Here is a 19,183-nt window from a genome sequence, read left to right as displayed (position 1 = left end):
CAAATGGATTCCAGCCCCAGTGCTCCCTGCCCTAGCCCGCGCCTTTACCTCAGTGGTGGGAAACCCTTACCTTGCAAAGTGAATGTGCCCCCTTCCCCGCGCTATAGTGTCTTTCACGGGAAACAGACTCCCAATAAAACTGTGTTGAAACCTCAGCCTGAGTCCTGATTTCCGAGGAGCTGGGCGGGGCTGGAGGGTCCCGGGGTCGGAGAGTCCCAGGCCCCGGGGCTCCGCCTCAGCTGGCATTGGGGCCAAACGGAGGTACCTGGAAGGGTGGTAGCTCTCATCCGGGGATCGCCGAGCCCCCAGGGCCCCAGGCCGCCGAGTCCGGGGTCACGTGGCCCGGCCGCCAGCTCACAGCCTTTCAGGGCTCCCCGCAGGGCCGCGTCGGCGCGGTGCCCACAGCGTGTCTTTATGGCCTACGTCACAGCGCGCTTCCGCTGCCTGCCCCGCCGCCGCTGCCGCCGAACCTCTCTGGGTCGCTGTCGCCGCCGCCACTGCTGCCGCCGCCATGGCCCAGTACAAGGGCGCTGCGAGCGAGGCGGGCCGCGCCATGCACCTGATGAAGAAGCGGGAGAAGCAGCGTGAGCAGATGGAGCAAATGAAGCAGCGCATCGCCGAGGTGCGCGGCCCGCGGGGGGCAGGGCGGGCCTCAGAGCATGCACAGCGCGCGCCGCCCCCGGCCGCCAGGGGCACCCCCTTCCCGCATCTGGGCGATGGGACATCTGGGGAGAGCCTGTGACCCCCCCCCCCCCGCCCGGCGCGGGATGGGCCTCGTGGCCGCGGCGTCGGAGGCCGTGCGGGTGGGACGGGCCTCCCCTGCTCTCTGTTCCTCGGGGGTCTCAGCAGGGCTTGGCATGGGTGGCCAGTGAGAGTGGGCGGTTAGGGGCCCAGGGGGAAGGAGCCCTGGGCTTGAGCAATTGGAGAAGACTGGCCAGAAGATGAGTTGTTGCTTACTTCTCTCTTACTCTGCCTTCCTGCCCTGGCCCCACCATCTCTGGGTGTTTCTCGGGGGATGGGCTGGGAGCAGAGGCTCCTTCTCTGTCGGCCACCTCCCTGTGCCTCCTTTGGAAGTCCTTGGCCAGGGAGGGATGGATCTGCCACCAGCAGCTGGCGGCTGAGGCTATGCAGAGGCGCTGAGGCTATGCAGAGGCTCTGAGGGACCCAGCCTTTTGGCCCCTGTTATCAACATCACCTTTTTCTTACACCCCTTGCTTGGGTGTGTGGGGGCCCAGCTTAGGGCTGGGCAAGAAAGCAGTCAGGAAGGCCCACAGCTCCTGAGGGGGTGCCAGGGCCCAGTGGGAGCCCTGGAGGGGTGAAGCAAGCCCACTTTCCAGAAGAAGCCAGCCTGGCCCCAGTCCCTCGCAGCCACATGGGGCCCTTAGATCCACCAATAAAAGGGGCCCTGGCTTTTCCAAAGTCACACTGTAGCAGGTCCGGGGCAGACCTGGACTTGAACCCAAGGTGGGGTGGAGGGCGGCCCTCACTGCCGCTTTCCCTTCCGACAGGAGAATATCATGAAATCCAATATTGACAAGAAGTTCTCGGCGCATTACGATGCTGTGGAAGCGGAGCTCAAGTCCAGCACCGTGGGTGAGTGGGGTGTGGGCCTCCTCTTCCCCAGGCTGGGCAGCCCCTGGGGTGACCCCCACCCCCACCCCCATCCCACGTTTTCCTTGCTTCTCAGGTCTCGTGACCCTGAACGATATGAAGGCTAAGCAGGAGGCGCTGGTGAAGGAGCGCGAGAAGCAGCTGGCCAAGAAGGAACAGTCCAAGGAGCTGCAGCTGTGGGTGTTTCTCCCGGTGGACCCTGCCATCAAGCTGTAGAGAGTTCTCAGGGGCTCTCAGAGGCCAGAGGGGCGTTCCGGCGTTGGGACCAGGCCTAGCATCTGCATGGCTGCACATGTCTCTCACTACCTACAGGGAAGACCCCTGCGGTGTGACCTTCCTGTGCATGGTCCCCTGGTCGTATTTTCCTCTACCTGGGTTCTGTATGTCTGTCTTGTCCAAAGCCCTGCCCGTAAGCTTCAGATTGGCTCCAGGGAAGGAGAACCCCGCTGGGGTGCTAGGGAGACCCAGGGCCCCTCATACCACACGTAGGTGGTTCTACATCAGGAAAGGGGCCATGGGGTGAAGGCCGAGTGCCTGAGGGTCCCTGGTGCCTTGGCAGGAAGCTGGAGAAGCTGCGAGAGAAGGAGCACAAAAAGGAGGCCAAACGCAAGATTTCCAGCCTGTCCTTCACCCTGGAAGAGGAAGAAAAGGGAGCCAAGGATGAAGAGGACATGGTCATGGATGAGGAGAAGCTGGAAAAGGAAGGTAAGGGGAGGCTTGGGACCCCCAGGGTTCTAGAACAGAGAAGTAAATCTACCCACCCTGGCCTCGATTGTCTGCTGTGTTTACGGTCCTGAGCCCCTGTGTGGGAAGGTGACAGTGAGCCACCTGCAGAGCCACGTGGGGGGTCACCTCCGGCAGCTCACAGTCACAGCTGGGTGTGCAGCCACTGGCAGGGGCCACTTGGTTAAGAAGTCTCCCACAGCTGCCCTTCAAAGGCATCTTCCAGCCTAAATTGACATAGCCATATAAATTCAGCAGCCACTACATGGACAGAGCAGGTCTAGGCGGAAAGAAGGGGGTCTTGGGGCCAACGTGGGTGAGCTGGGGAATGAGGGAGAAGCCAGCGAGGAGCTAGGGGCCACACAGCCCCTCAGCCGGGCCAGGGTCTGACCCCTGCTCAGCTCAGGGGCAAGGGAGGCTCCGTACGAGGTGACGGTCATCACCGTCAGAGAAGACAGGTGGGGCAGGAGAGCGTGTACAGTTGGAAGATGCAGTGGACATGCCTGAGCATGCCACATGTCTGAGCCCCGTGTCGCATCATGCGATGGGCCTCCGTGAAAGCGGATGGCAGGCCTGAGCTGTTCTCAAAAGGATGGTGCCACAGGGGTGGTGGGTGGCAGGACCTGAGGCTGGGGTGGGCAGCCGCTCAGAGGGGAGCGGCAGATGGCGGCATGAGGGGGCAGTGCCAGGATGGGGAGCAGCCGAGCCACCAGCCCAGGTTCACTTTTGTCTGTTCCAGGAGCCACGTTAAAATACGTAAAAACATGTAGGTGAAACAACCATCAGCGATACGTATGTTTAACCCGGTGTCCACAGAATTGCATTTAACCTGATGGATCTAAAGTATCATAGTTTCACCATGATAGCACTAGCCATGCTGGCTCCATGTGAGCTCCTCAGCCTCTGTGTGTGGCCAAGGGCTCCCTTCTTGGGCAGCACGGGACTAGAGAAAGGGCAGCTTCACTGTGTGTCCCTGGGGCTCCTACAGAACCCTAGCTGATGGACTTTTGTCCTTCACTTCCAAAGGGTCATTTCAGGGAGCTTGGGATGGGGCCCCAGCCTCTTTTTTTAAAGCTTTCCTTGTGATTCTCACATGCAGCCAGTGTTCTAGTTTGCTAACGCTGCCGGAATGCAAAATACCAGAAATGGATTGGCTTTTATACAGGGGGGTTATTTGGTTACACAGTTACAGTCTTAAGGCCATAAAGTATCCAGAGTAAGGCATCAACAGTAGGGTGCCTTCACTGCAGAAAGGCCATTGGCATCCAGAAAACCTCTTAGCTAGGAAGGCACATGGCTGGCGTCTGCTCCGAGTTTTGGTTTCAAAATTGTTTTCTCCCAGGACGTTCCTCTCTAGGCCACAGCTCTTCTTCAAAATGTTAGTCTGAGTTGCTCTTGGGGCATTTGTCCTCTCTTAGCTTCTCCAGAGCAAGAGTCTGCTTTCAACAGCCATCTTCAAACTGTCTCTCATCTGCAGCTACTTTCTCAGATTCTGTGCATTCTTCAAAGTGTCCCTCTTGGCTGTAGCAAGCTCCCTCCTTCTGTCTGAGCTTGTATAGTGCTCCAGTGAACTAATCAAGGCCCACGCTGAATGGGCAGGGCCACACCTCCACGGAAATTATCTAATCAGAGTTATCACCCACAGTTGGGTGGGGTGCATTTCCATGGAAACATCCTAATCCAAACGTTCCAACTTAGTCTCCACTAGTATGGTCTACCCCACAAGATTGCATCAAAGAACATGGCTTTTTGGGGACATAATGTCTACAAACCAGTACAGCCAAGCTCAAGACTCTCCCTAGTATGTCAAGCTAAAGAGCTCTGACCCGTCTTCCAGGTCAGCGGTCCTCCAAGTGCACCCCAGGGACCCCTGGGGGACTGCGGGACCCTTCTAGGGGTCTGCGAGGTCAGTGCCATTTACACACTGACCCTGCAGCATTACTTGCCCTTCTTGCACTGGTTCTCCCCCAAATGTGTAGTGGAGTTTTCCAGAGGCCACCTGACATGTGCCAGCATCCTCCCTCTGACAGCTCAGGGTGCACATGATTGCATGTTCTCAAGCCTCACATGTTTTCCCGCCTTAATTTTTGGTTCTGCGAATATCCATGGCTCAGATCCACACAAACCGAAGACCTTTGGGGCCCTTGGTAACGTTAAAGGACATTCGGGGCCCCAAGACCAGCAGTCTGACAAAACACAGTCCTGCTTCATCCGTATCTGCATGGGGGAAACCGAGTCCCGGGCTCTGGACGTTGGCAGGCCCTGGCCTGAGCCTGCTTCAGGGGCCTTTTCTTTGCCTGCTCCCACCTGACTCGTGTTTTACCTGCTGAGTGATTGGAGACGGTCACAGAGCTCTCCCAAGTTTCAGTTTCCTCACCTGAGGCAGAGGAACCCTTGTGCCTCTTTTGGGAGCTATTGGGTATGGGGGCACACAGCCACCCCCTGTGGCCCCTGGTCTGCTAAGTGGCTATGGCGATCGAGGCTGACCTGGCCTCATGTTCCTGGCCCCCATGCCTCTTGGCAGGGGCAGCTTGGCAGGTGCTGGGAGGAAGCTAGCACATTGTGTTCTGGTAACGGATGGTACGATGGTGTCAACATAGTAAGTTAAAAAATAAAAGTTAAATGAAGGAGCTAGCATGGGCCTGTGTAGTGGAGCCTGGTCTGGGAGAAGAGGGGACCTCCAGGACATGAGGGAAACCTCCGAGGAGGTGGCATCTGAGCTGAGCCTTGAGCCGTGTTGATGCCCCCCATTTGGTATTGCTCGTTCCAGAGGTCGCCACCAAGAAAAGGAAGTTGGGAAAGAACCCAGATGTGGACACGAGCTTCCTGCCGGACCGAGACCGTGAGGTAAAGGATGCCTGGTCCAACTCAGACCGTGCCCTTGACTGTGATCTTGACTTTCACCTTGACCTTGACCCTGGCCCAGCCCTGGAGGAGGCCCTTGATCCTCTCCAGCCGCCCGGGGCCTCACTCCTTTGTCCCTTTCTTTTCCCAGGAGGAAGAGAACCGGCTCCGAGAAGAGCTGCGGCGGGAGTGGGAAGCCAAGCAGGAGAAGATCAAGAGTGAGCTCTGGACAGGGTGGGCTGGGTGGGGCCCTGAGCCCTGAGCAAGCTCATGGGTGGCGGCTGCGGTGACACCTGGGTCCAGAGCACCATGGGACGGTCCTGGTTTGTAGGTGAGGAGATCGAGATCACCTTCAGTTATTGGGATGGTTCCGGACACCGGCGGATGGTCAAGGTAGGCCCTGGTGGTGGCTGCCCCTGGGGGGTCCTGGGGCTAGCAGTGAAGAAGGCCTGGCTCTTCTCGGGGGCGATGGGGGCTTGGGCCTGTCCCAAGGCTCCGGGGTCCCTCACTTCGGGCAGGGGCCTCCGAGCCACTGCCTTGTGAGAGCCCTTCTCGGGACTTCCACCTTCCGTTCCCTGATCTGTGGCTCCCTGCAGATGAAGAAAGGCAACACGATGCAGCAGTTCCTGCAGAAGGCTCTGGAAATTCTGCGCAAAGACTTCAGTGAGGTCAGGTAGGGGTGTGTGTGCATGGAGCCTGCAGTCTCAGCCCACATACCCGAGCCCTAGGGGGTCACTGTCTGGGTGCCATGGTCCTGGGAGGATGATCAGGCCCAGCTTTCCTTCCATCCCATTCTAGAACACTTCGCATGGGAGCACACTGGCCTTGCTTCTTTAGCCCAAAGGTGGAGGATCTGGGAGGGTGGGCAGGGTCTGGGCCCGAGGCTCCCCAAACCGCATTGCTTCTGGACTGCGGCCTTGGCACCCCTGTATCCTGGCTCTGGGGCCACTGCCCTCTGCCCCCTGGGAATGGCTGCCCAGCCCTGCTGCCTGTGTGACTGCAGGTCGGCTGGGGTGGAGCAGCTCATGTACATCAAGGAGGATTTGATCATCCCTCACGTGAGTCTTCCTTCATCCCCCACAGCGCCCTGCCCTCAGCCCTGGGCTTCCTGCGGGAGGTTTCTCAGACTCGGGCTGGCAAGAGCCAGGGGTGTGTGGAGGCTTGGCCAGTGCCGGCCCTGAGGCCTGGCGGCAGGCAGGGAGAAGCTGAGGTGATGGGGCCGGCCACACTGTCCCTCTCCTGTCTTTGGCTTCCAGCACCTCAGTTTCTATGACTTCATCATCACCAAGGCCAGAGGGAAAAGCGGTGAGTGGGGCGGCCCAGCACCCCGTGCCACCCCAGCGGGAGCCCAGGAGGTGGCCAGGGTGGCAGGGCAGATGGCTGCTTCTCCCCAACAGGGCCACTCTTCAATTTCGACGTCCACGATGACGTGCGGCTGCTCAGCGATGCCACTGTGGAGAAGGATGAGGTGCGGGGGTGGCGTGGTGTGGGGGTGACATGTTGTGCCTGAGTTGGGGGTTGACCCTCAGCCTGCATAGGTACCGCAGTTTCCGGAACTTTCTTCTCCAGTCACACACGGGCAAGGTGGTACTGCGGAGCTGGTATGAGAAGAACAAGCACATCTTCCCAGCCAGCCGCTGGGAGCCCTACGACCCCGAGAAGAAGTGGGACAAGTACACGGTGAGCTGGGAGCTGATGGGGGCGGCCGGGGAGCCCTCGGAGGTGCCCCTAGTGCTGTGCCCCTTTCGAGTGGCAGAGGCGCCACCGCAGCCAGCCCCTGCTAATCCCTGGCTCCCCTTCTGTTCCCTTCTGCCCTCCCACTGGGCCCTGCTTGTTGCCCCCTTGTCATCACTGTTGTCCCCCCACCGCAGATCCGGTGAACGCCGTGGAGGCAGCACGCCTGGGTTCTTCCAGGTTCAGCCCTGTGTCCCCAGGACCCGAGGCGTCTCCCTCTCCTGAGCCAAGGTGTGTGGGGAGCCCGGGACGGTGGTCACGGTCGCTGCTCATCACCTGTCATCTGCTGCTTTTTTCTTTTACAATAAAGAAACTCATGGCAGAGCCGGGGCACCTGCCCCGAGAGAAAGTGTATTCTGTGTAAAAAACAACAACAACAAAAAAAAAGTGTGTAATGGAGGTAAAAGTCCTGTGACAGAGAATCCATCGTTTGAGCCAGTTTAAAGTGTACACCATTGAGCACATTTATAAGGTTGTGCAACTGTCACTGCTGTCTAGTTCCAGAACATTTTCCTCACTCCAGGATGAGGCCCCTGGCAACCCGGATCTGCTTTCTGTCCTGTGGATCGGCCTGTTCTGGAAGTTTCTGAGAAATGGGGTCATCTGGTGTTTGGCCTCGTGTCTGGTTGTGGGGATTGGAAGGGACTGTGAGTGTGGTGGAAGGGGGGGAGCACTTCCTGGGAGCACACATGTGGGTGCCATCTGCTCCAGGCCCTCAGCTCCCTTCTGCCCCCCAGCAGCCCCTTCTCTAGGGGGTCACTGCTATCCTGGGAGGGGGCTCCCAGCCCCCCTACCTTCCTCCCACAGCAATGGAAACACCTCAGGTCCCATCCCAGTTTCTCTTGCCAGGCCCAAGACTGGAGGCTGCTGGGAGTCACGGCCCTGGGCCACCCCCTACTCAGACCGCCCCAGGACTGGTCCCTTTTGCTGTCCCTGGATGGAACCCGGTGGACTCCTGGCCCCTGCCCTCTGCCATCCGGCAGACAGCTCACCCCTTTCCCCTTGGGGGACCTGAAGCAGGCAGGCCCCTGTGCTCCCCAGGAGAGAGGGACACCCCTGCTGGAGGGGAGCTGAGAACCCGAATGGGACTTTTCTTGGGTTCCCAGGAGCCCCTGATGTGAACCCCTTCCTGCCTTTTGAGAAGCCGCAAAAGAGCAGCCCTTTGGGAAACATGCTCCTTGAGGACCCGTCTTGAACCTTGGCTGGAAGAAGAGCTGGTGCCTGGAAACAGCCCTCAGTCCCTGGGAGGAAACGGTTAGGGGGCCCGGCACCCATCTAGAAGGCCAAGCTGGAGGAGCGTGGAAGGGGCAAGCTTCCTTCAGACCTGTTGGCAGGGCCAGGGCTGTCTTGCGCACCCGACCCCACATGGGGAGGTCAGCGCCAGCCTGAGTTCCCACCAAGGAAGAAGGGCAGCAGTCTTCGAGCCCCAGGGGCCCTTCCTTGGGAACTTGGATCCACACAAATCTGGGGTTCACAGGACAGCTTGGGAGGCTTGGGGGCAATACATAAAACCCAAGGTGGCAAGACGTCGGGGCCTTCCTGGCATGGAATGATGGGAGGTCAGCCATTCCGACACAGGGGCGGGGCCTCCCAGGCCAGGGGAACAGCCAGTGCGAGGGCACTGAGGCAGGACTGAGGTTGGCCAGTGGGAGGTGAGCTTTTTGGGTGCCCCAAGCCTCGCCCACAGGCTGCTGTCACACCACCGTGGGGACTCCAGCCAGTCCGAGGTGCAGACGTGGTCTCACAGGGTCGGTTTTCTTTCTAATTGCTTCACTGACGTCAAATTTGCATAACAAAATGAACCATTTTTAAGTACATTTCTTATTGTGAAATTTAATATATACACAGAACAGTGATAACTTTCAAAGTGCAATTTAACAAGTCGTTAGCAAATTTCAAAGAATGTTATGGGTTACAGTTCCACCATTTCAGTTATTTCCTTCTAGCTATTCTAATTTCCTAGCATCTAATGTGTGTGTGTGTGTGTGTGTGTGTGTGTGTGTGTATGTGTATATATATATATGTATGTGTGTATATATATATATGAAGATTTAGTATTGTAATCTCTTGTTAAATCTCATCTTGCCCCTTCCTCTAGTTTAATCACTTGATCTTCAGGGATGTCTAGGCAGTGACCACCCTAACTTGTTCATATTAAAAAAGGATGTCAACCCCACGTGGGACCTGACACCCAGGGGTGTAAATCTCCTTGGTAACATGGGATATGATTCTCAGGGATGAATCTAGACCCAGCATTGTGGGATCGAGAACATCATCTTGACCAAAAGGGGGATGTGAAATGGAACGAAATAAAGTTTCAGTGGCTGAGAGATTTCACGTGGAATCGAGAGGTCACTCTGGAGGGCATTCTTATATGCTATAGTTATCCCTTTTTTGGAATAGCTAGAAGAAAATACCTGAAACTGTTGAACTCCAACCCAGTAGCCTTGACTCTTGAAGACGATTATATAACCATGTGGCTTACAAGGAGTGACAGTGTGATTGTGAAAACCTTGTGGACCACACTCCCTGTATCTGTTAGGGACGATTAAGGTAGCATGTATAAAATCCACCCTCAGCAATGCCAGAGATATGCAACATGGCCGCTAGGGCTGATGCAATAACGGCTTAAGTTGCCCTCAGCCTTCTTTATGGAAGTGATAGCCGTTCGTGCCTAAGATTTGCGCCTAGAGTGCTAGCTTTACTACCTGCCTTCTACCCCAGCAACAGTAGCCACCAATCCTGTGCTAGCCTTACATCTGCCATCCGCCCTAGCAACAGCAGCAGCCAATCCTAGACTGCCACCCACCTTTGCAGCCACCAATCCTAGGCCGCCACCCGTTCGTACTAGCCACTCCCTCTACCTTAGAGTATATATACCCTGCCTCTTCAATAAAGTTTTGCAGCTTGATCAGAAACCTGTCTTGCTGTCGTTCCTCGCGTCTCTTGTCCCCCATACCATTCCTCCCTCACAGGATTTGGAGCTTCCGTTGAACATCCCGCCGGCCAGGACAAACTGGCGCCCAACGTGGGGCTCGAAGTTTTGTGAGAGACGGAATGCCACACTCAAGGAGAGAGAGGCCTCTCACACTCACCGCACCCGGGATCACCACGGGGAAGCGCACTTGCGAGACAGATCCGTTCACCAGTCGATCAGTGCCGGCGAAAGGGAAGAAGAAGGAAAGAAAGCAACGAAAGGTAAGCCCCCACCCTCATCATGGGACAAGGAATTTCCCAACACGAATTATATGTTAGTCAAGTTAAGCAATCACTCAAGGCATGAGGAACACGAGTTAAGAAAAAAGATCTCACGTGCTTTTTTAATTTCCTCTTAAAAACCTGTCCTTGGTTCCCTCGAGAAGGTACTATAGATCACCAGTGCTGGCTAAGAGTTGGAGATTGTTTAAAAGATTATTTTCGAACCTTTGGTCCTGAAAAGGTTCCGGTTACTGCCTTTTCTTATTGGAACCTAATTAATGAAATTCTAAAAGTCCACTCTTCAGCTCCAGACATTCAAAACCTCTGTAAATTAGGAGAGGAAGCTTTGAGAGAGCACTCTCGCCCTGCTTCAGCGTGCGGCTCAGTAATTATTAACATGCCTGAATATCCCTTAAACGAAAATTCTAACAGGGATAGGCCAAATACCCCAACCAGTCAAGTCAGTTTGTCGCCCAATCAGCATGAAATCGAACCAAAGGCTAAAATTTCTCCCTCTTTGGAGGAACCGGAGGTTAAAATTTCTCCCTCTTTAGAAAATAACTCCCTTCCTCCGTTTCGGCCACCCCCTTATGCAACCGATTTTCTCAAACCATATTCTCATTCTTATCCAGTCACGCCCTTATCTCAGTTTCGCTCTTTAGAAGAAGCCACAGAAAATCTCCGGCTACACGCCGATAATTTTAGAGAAACTTTTAAACAGGAGCAGCAGCATGCCGCCGATCTGCTCGCCGACCTCCGGTCGGCAACTCAAAGCATTGCAGCCCTTTCACTTCCAGAAAATGCCTGCTCATCGCGCCTCCATTGTACTCGCCGCGCCTATGCTTTTCCAGTTACGCGTAGTCAGACTCGAGATTCTCAAAATGGCGTCTCCGGCTCCCAAAATGGCGCCGCCGGTTCTCAACATGGTGTCGCCGGCTCCAAAAATGGCGATTCTGGTAGCGATAGCGAGGAGAGTAATAAATCAGATTCCCCCGACTCTAGCGAAGGAGAGCAGGAGGAAGCTAGTTCCACCTCAACAGCTAAATATAAAAAACTTAGTCTAATGTATCTAGAGAAATTAAAAAAGGCAGTGAGTGATTATGGCGCTACCGCTCCCTTCACGCTCGCCCTGCTGGAAAGCCTTAGTGAAAAGGAACTTATTCCTAACGATTGGTTCCAGCTAGCCAGAGCTGCCTTGTCTGGCGGTGATTTCCTTTTATGGAAATCTGATTATGAGGAGCATTGTAAAAAATATGCCACCCGCAATGCCCGTAAGGCCACTTCTAAAACTTGGACCTTAAATAAATTTTTAGGTCAAAGTCCCTACCATCAAAGTGATAAGCAGGCTCAATTCCCCCCAGGTCTCTTAGCGCAAATACAAACGGCCGTGCTTAGAGCATGGAAAAAACTTCCGCAAAAGGGCGCCGCCACTGCCTCTCTTGCTAAATTAAGACAGGGGCCTGATGAGCCATATACCGATTTCCTTAGCCGCCTGCAAAACATGGCTGAGCGCTTATTTGGGGCTAGCAAAAACGAAAGTGATTTTATTAAACACCTGGCCTATGAGAATGCTAACGCTGCCTGCCAAGCAGCAATCCGTCCCTTTCGTAATACCAATCTTAATAATTACATAAAGCTCTGTTCTAGTATCGGGCCCACTCAAACCCTTGGCATAGCTATTGGCGCCGCTCTTCAAAATTTTGCAGCGCAGCACAAAAATTTTGCGGCACAAGCAAGGCCTCCAACATGCTATAACTGTAAGCAACCTGGCCATTTCTCAAAAAATTGCCCCATGCCGCGAATTAATTCCCCCTTACCCACTATCAACAAACCCCTATTGCCGCCCTCTATTTGTCCCCGCTGTAAAAGAGGGTTTCACTGGGCGTCTGAATGCCATTCTCAGACAGACATAAACGGCCAACCCCTTAAGCCTAAGCTTCAGGGAAACTTCCAGTGGGGCCGGCCCCAGGCCCCAGCCAGAACGAACCCAGGGGCAGTACGGTTTGTTCAGCCATCCCCAGTTGCAGTACCCGCGCTCCCGACCATAAACCACGCTGCTATATCTCAGACTTATGAAGAGCAACAGCAGGGAGCGCAGGAATGGACCTCTGTACCGCCTCCGGATCAATATTAACCCCAGAAAACAGTCCTCTCCTCATACCAACAGGAGTCTATGGACCTTTACCCCCTAATACTTTTGGTCTCCTTCTAGGAAGAGCTAGTGTCACCCTGCGTGGAGTTCAGATCATCCCAGGTGTGCTAAATAATGATTTTAGAGGTGAAATACAAATAATCGCAGCCACCTCAAACAATATTTTCTCTATTCCTTCTGGCACTCGAATAGCGCAACGTATAATACTCCCCGTTCAGCATGTTAACTCGAATTTCAAAAAACTCCAGTGCCCTACAGAGGCCCCTGGATCCTCCAATATTTTTTGGGCACAACCAATATCCCATAATCGGCCCATCTTATGATTGAAATTAAATGGTAAATCATTTGAAGGTATCTTAGACACAGGGGCTGACGCCACAATTATATCTTCAAATCACTGGCCTAAATCCTGGCCTCTTACAGCCGCTGCCACCTACTTACAAGGAATAGGCGAAACCGCAAATCCTTTACAGAGTTCACAAACCCTAAAATGGGAGGATGAGGAAGGAAACACTGGTACAGTTATACCATATGTTATCCCCCATCTCCCCGCTAATCTATGGGGTAGAGATATCCTAACTCAAATGAAAGTTTTTATGTGCAGCCCTAGTGATACCGTCACTACTCAAATGCTTAAAATGAATTTTCTCCCTGGCAAAGGCCTGGGCAAGATTAATCAAGGGATAAAACTGCCAATCTCTGTAACACCTAATATAGCTAAAACAGGACTTGGGTTCTCCCAAAATTTATCCTAATGGCCATTGACATCCCTGTACCCCATGCTGAAAAAATTTCCTGGAAATTTACGGAACCAGTGTGGGTTGATCAATGGCCTCTGACTCAGGAAAAGACCCTAGCAGCTATAAAGTTAGTACAGGAACAGCTTAATGCCGGACATATTGAACCTACTCAGTCCCCTTGGAACACTCCTATTTTTGTCATAAAAAAGAAATCAGGTAAATGGAGATTGTTGCAAGATTTGCGAGCCGTAAACAAAGCTATGGTACCTATGGGAGCACTGCAACCTGGCCTCCCTTCACCGGTTGCTATCCCTATTAATTTTCACAAAATAGTTATAGATTTAAAAGATTGTTTTTTCTCCATACCCCTTCACCTGGAAGATAGACAATATTTTGCCTTTAGTGTCCCCCAAATTAATTTTCAAGGCCCTATGCCTCGATTTCAATGGAAGGTTTTACCGCAAGGCATGGCCAACAGTCCAACTTTATGTCAAAAATTTGTTGCTGACGCCGTTAACCCTGTCAGACAACTATGGCCACAAATTTCTATTCTCCATTATATGGATGATATTCTATTAGCAGGCCAGGACATATCTAAACTGCATTCTTGCTTTCAGAGCCTTCTTAAACATCTAGCAGCAAAAGGTCTTCAAATAGCCCCTAATAAGATACCAACTTCAGATCCCTTTTCCTATCTAGGATTTGAACTTTGGCACCAGCAAGTTTTAACACCCCGCATTCAACTGCGAATCTACCATCTCTTAACATTAAATGACTTCCAAAAACTTTTGGGAGATATTCAATAGCTTCGCCCTTATCTAAAGCTACCCACTGAAACTCTTGTGCAGCTCAATAATATTCTAAAAGGAGACGCAAACCCCTCCTCTCCCAGAAACCTAACTCCAGAAGCAATGCAGGCGCTCACCATCATAAATCAGGCTATCCAAAATCAAATTTGCTATCAAATAAGCTACCACCAGCCTTTAGTCTTTATAGTTCTTGCCACAACCCACACACCTACAGGTGTATTCTGGCAATCCAATTTAAAATCACCAAACGGGCGAGGTCACCCATTGCTCTGGGTTCACCTCCCTGCTACTCCAACAAAGGTGCTCTCACCGTATATTTCTCTCATAGCTGCCCTTATAACTAAAGGCCGACAAACTAGTCGCCAGTTGTTTGGAAAAGACCCTGATTCCCTTATTGTCCCGTACACCCAAGATCAAATCCATTGGCTTTTCCAAACCGACGACGAATGGGCTATCGCATGCTCTTCGTTTCTGGGTGATATTCATAACCATTATCCCAGCGATCCGTTAATCCAATTTGCTAAAATCCATCAATTCACCTTCCCAAAAGTCACTAAAACAAAACCAATAAACCCTGCTGTTTTAGTCTTTACTGACGGTTCGGCAAATGGGACCGCAGCATATGTCATCCAAGGCCAGGCATTTTCCATGCCCTCTCCCTATACCTCCGCTCAACTTGTGGAGCTCTATGCAGTACTGCAGGTCTTTTCCCATCTCCAAGACCGATCTTTTAATTTATACACTGATAGCGCGTATATAGCTCAGTCTGTACCGCTGTTGGAAACAACTCCATTTATCAAACCATCCACCAATGCAGTTCCCTTATTCTCAAGGTTACAAAAACTAATTCTTAAACGACAGTGTCCCTTTTTTATAGGACACCTCTGTGCCCACCAAAACCTGCCAGGCCCTCTAACGGAAGGCAACGCAATGGCAGATGCTGCCACCCAATTAATATGTCCCAATTTTTCTAATTCTCTAACCTTAGCTTCTCAAGCCCATGCTCAACACCACCTAAATGCAAATACCCTCCATTTAAAATTCAATATTACAAGGGAACAAGCAAGGGAAATTGTTAAAACCTGCAAAAATTGTGTGATCCAACTGCCAGTCCCTCATTTGGGGGTCAATCCAAAAGGACTCATCCCAAATGAAATCTGGCAAATGGACGTCACCCATTTTGCTGGTTTTGGGCAACTTAAATATATCCATGTTTGTGTTGACACATATAGTGGATTTATTCAAGCTAGTTTGCAAACAGGAGAAGCTTCGAAGCATGTTATTTCTCATTTACTACATTGCTTCTCTATTTTAGGCCAACCCAAAATCATTAAAACAGACAATGGGCCTGGATATACTGGAAAAAATTTTCAAACCTTCTGTCAACAATTACAAATTAAGCATACTACGGGAATACCATATAACCCCCAGGGGCAAGGAATAGTAGAACGAGCACATCGCACCTTAAAAAATGCCCTGTGCCGCCTAACAGAAAGCACTCTCAATCTCACAAAACAACAACCTCGAGACCTTTTACATCACGCTCTTTTTGTTCTTAACTTCCTAACTCTGGATGATGAAGGACAATCTGCAGCTGACAGACATTGGCATCCCAAAACGCAAACGCAACAAGCCACTGTTATGTGGCGTGACCCCTTAACGTCAGAATGGAATGGGCCTGACCCCGTGATTATTTGGGGACGAGGCTCTGCTTGCATATACGATCAAAAGAGGGAAGGTCCTCGTTGGCTTCCAGAACGGCTGATAAAACATATTAATTCTTCATTGCCGAAACAAACCCCTGAGACACTTCCTTCCCCTCCTCTTAATAATAACCTTTCCAGGGTAGAAGCCTCTCCCTGAGAAAAATGTCTTTCTTTTCTCTTCCAGCGCATCAATAACTCCTGCTATAACCCATCCGGAGACAACCAGTCCGCACACAACCGGAAGTGGAAAGAAGTCCTGCTTACAGGTTTATTCCATCACTAATCACATGAATTACCACTTGAATTACTATTGGCTTTTCTTAATTGGTCTTCTGGCTTTGCTGTTTGCAGCCGGATTAGCAACCGTTGCCCCAAAAGATTGGAATCCGTTAGAAAGATTCCTGCTTGCTATAGCATATTTGTGCGTCGTAGGGTGTACTACTTTGCTAGCTTGTCTCCCTTAACAGGAAGAACCTATAGCCTCTATTAGTATGGCTTTGTTAAGCCTACTGCCATTTAAAGTTGCCACCTTACATGTTCTCTTGCAAAGTATGCTTAGTGAGCCAAGTATCGCTATCTTTGATCCCAATCCCCACCAGCCTTGGAAATGGACCCTAGCACGATGGGAAGATTCCAAAATTGTGCAAACCCACATTACCGCAGGACGCCCTTCCTTCGTTGTTTATGCCTGTGACCTAATCCTGTTCCCGGAGGGCACACCTTGCCTTAACCAAGCCCAATATTACATTTGCCCATCCTCAAACCCCGGGAAACAGTACTGCAATACTCCCAACCAATATTACTGTGCATACTGGGGGTGTGAAACATTAGCCACTACTTGGAAACCTCCCGCCCCTGATCATTATCTAACTTTAAAATGGGCCCCTCTTGGCTGCAAGCCCCGTGACCATTCCATCAATCCTTATTACGATAAATATAATTGTCAAAAACTAAATCTCACCGTACAGCTCCCTACTGATCCTTCTTGGCTAATCGGTCGAACCTGGGGCTTCAGAATCTATTTGGAAGGAGTCGACCCAGGGAGTCTTATCATGATAAAAAAGGAAGCAGTACCACAAAAACCTTCTGCCATTGGACCAAATATAGTGCTCGCGCCTTCAGCTACCCCTCCTATCCCGAGCACGCCCAGCAAAAATCTTTCCAAAATTTACTCCACTACTCCTTCTATTAGCATCCCAATATTGTCGTCCTCAAGCCCGTCCATATCATTTGACAGCCCGCTTTGGCCACTACTCCAAGCCACCTTTCTCTCTCTAAACTCCTCCCAGCCTAATTTTACTCGTAGTTGTTGGCTGTGTTTCTCTGCCAAGCCTCCTTATTATGATGCTATAGCTCTTAATGTTACATTTAATACTTCTAATGAAGACAATGCTTCCCAATGCCCTTGGAATGCAAGAAAAATCGGTCTCACTATGCAATCCGTTCTTCACTCTGGGCATTGTATTGGTAATATTTCTGCCTCCTTAAAAACAGTCTGTACACAGTCATCCTTTCCATCGCCTGGTAAATTCTATATCCCCCCAACAGGGGCAAAATGGCTGTGCTCTTCCACGGGGCTTACTCCTTGCGTATCAGCAAAAGCCCTAACTGAAACAGGGGAAATGTGCCTCTTAGTGGCTGTGTTACCTCATGTCCTCTTTCATACAGAGAAAGACCTTTATCACCACTTGGTCGTGCAATCTCCAGCCACGCTGAGAAAGAAAAGAGAACTTGTTACGGTTGTTACTATTGCTTCTCTTTTAGGTATTACTGGCCTAGGCACTGGAATCGCCTCTGTCGTTCTCCAAAACCAAGGCTTCTCCCACCTAAGAGCTGCTATAGATGAAGATTTAGCCCGCATTGAAACCTCCATTACCCATCTTGAAAAATCCCTTACGTCCCTATCGGAGGTTGTTCTCCAAAACAGAAGAGGCTTAGATCTGCTTTTCCTTAAGCAAGGAGGGCTTTGTGCTGTGCTAGGTGAGGAATGTTGCTTTTACGCTGACCATTCTGGCATAGTTAAGGATTCCATGACCAAACTTAGGGAAGGAATTGAAAATCGCAAACATGAGTGAGAAACCCAAGGGGGTATCTCCTGGGGGCTTAATGGAATCCTCCCTTACCTCCTCCCTATATTAGGCCCCTTAATAACCATAATCCTTATAATATCTTTTGCTCCTTGGGCCATAAAAAGAATAATACAGCTAGTTAAGGATCAACTTGACTCTGCCCTAAGCAAGCCTATTCAAGTGCATTATCACCGGCTCCACCTTGCTGACCAGGGTTTGGATCCAGATCATCTGACTGCTACCCACCCTTACGGGTAAGAAACCCCCTCCTACGGGAGCAGCATATAACTCGAAAGTATGCTTCTAGCGTATGCTATGATTGGTACCGCTGGGTGCGAGGCAAAGCACTGCAAAGGAGGGCCAAAGCAACTAAAGGCCATTTTCGAGCTCCTTGAGAAATATGCCTCATTTGCATAGGGGTTTTGCTCTGCCAAAAACTCCCCTCCCCAGAAAAACAGAGCCACAAACAACTTGGGGAATGAGGCCTCTATTTCCCCCAGCAGGTTAATGCCAAAAGAGTGCTCCATCAGCATTCTTCCTCCATCCTTTTGAAAAACAAAGGGAGGAGATGTTGGGGACGATTAAGGTAGCATGTATAAAATCCACCCTCAGCGATGCTGGAGATATGCAACATGGCCGCTAGGGCTGATGCAATAACGGCTTAAGTTGCCCTCAGCATTGTTTACGGAAGTGATAGCCGTTCGCGCTTAAGATTCGCGCCTAGAGTGCTAGCTTTACAATCTGACTTCTACCCTAGCAACAGTAGCTACCAATCCTGTGCTAGCCTTACATCTGCCATCCGCCCTAGCAACAGCAGCAACCAATCCTAGGCCGCCACCCGCCCTTGCTAGCCACTCCCCCTCTCTCTCCTAGAGTATACATGCTCTGCCCCTTCAATAAAATTTTGCAGCTTGATCAGAAACCTGTCTTGCTGTCATTCCTCATGTCTCTTGTCCCATACCATTCCTCCGTCACAGGACTCGGAGCCTCCGTTGAACGTCCCGCGGGCCGGGACATTATCCATCAACGTGCCCAAAATTAAACTTGGTGATGCCTCCTGGCACTGCCTGGGAAGCTCTCAGGCCTCTGACCTTGAACCCTTCAGGCCTGTGAATCGCTGAGGGACACAGGCTGCCCCTCACCCACTGCCGTGCCCTATGAAGGGCTCCCAGAAGGCAGAGGAACCTTAGGAAGCTCCCCTTCTGCCTCCCCGCCATCCAGCAGCAGCCCGGAGCCCGCCCGGCCCAAATGCAGTCTAACTCTCCAGCCATATGGCCCCCCTCCCAGCTAAAAATATTTACTTTTCTTTCCCTTTTCAGAAAAAGTTTGCCACCCCTGCTCTAGTCAGTCTGGACATAACCTCCCGAAGCATCGGGCCTGTCTAGGAGAGAAAACGCTGCCATGCTTTCCTCTCCCTCCCTGTCTAACTGAAAGGGCTGTTTTGCCATTGTGTGGACCAGTTGTCTCTTCTTTACCCCTATAACCTTTATACTTCCTTTATTTGGGATCATGATTCCATTTTCATTTAGTTCAGCAACTTGTAGTAAGGGAAATCAAGAAGTCAGGGGACGGTGAATCTGGCTTTGTGAATAATTCT

At 51.7% G+C, this 19,183-nt stretch overlaps 1 protein-coding gene across 1 annotated transcript; it reads left to right on the top strand.

The window, feature by feature from the left end:
- Positions 1-493: 493 nt before the first annotated feature.
- Positions 494-8,667, top strand: FAM50A (family with sequence similarity 50 member A). Its single transcript, XM_037821405.1, has 13 exons — positions 494-622; positions 1,509-1,593; positions 1,688-1,787; positions 2,171-2,316; positions 5,105-5,181; positions 5,330-5,396; positions 5,510-5,571; positions 5,775-5,851; positions 6,182-6,236; positions 6,435-6,483; positions 6,576-6,646; positions 6,748-6,858; positions 7,050-8,667. Exons 1-13 carry the CDS (start codon positions 512-514, stop codon positions 7,056-7,058), a joined length of 1,020 nt encoding a protein of 339 aa, XP_037677333.1. The 5' UTR covers positions 494-511; the 3' UTR covers positions 7,059-8,667.
- Positions 8,668-19,183: the final 10,516 nt, after the last annotated feature.

Source organism: Choloepus didactylus, chromosome X (assembly GCF_015220235.1).
Source record: "Choloepus didactylus isolate mChoDid1 chromosome X, mChoDid1.pri, whole genome shotgun sequence".
NCBI classification, from domain to species: Eukaryota; Metazoa; Chordata; class Mammalia; order Pilosa; family Megalonychidae; genus Choloepus; species Choloepus didactylus.
The sequence above is the reverse complement of the archived record's forward strand: the minus strand, read 5'-3'. Positions and strand labels throughout refer to the sequence as shown.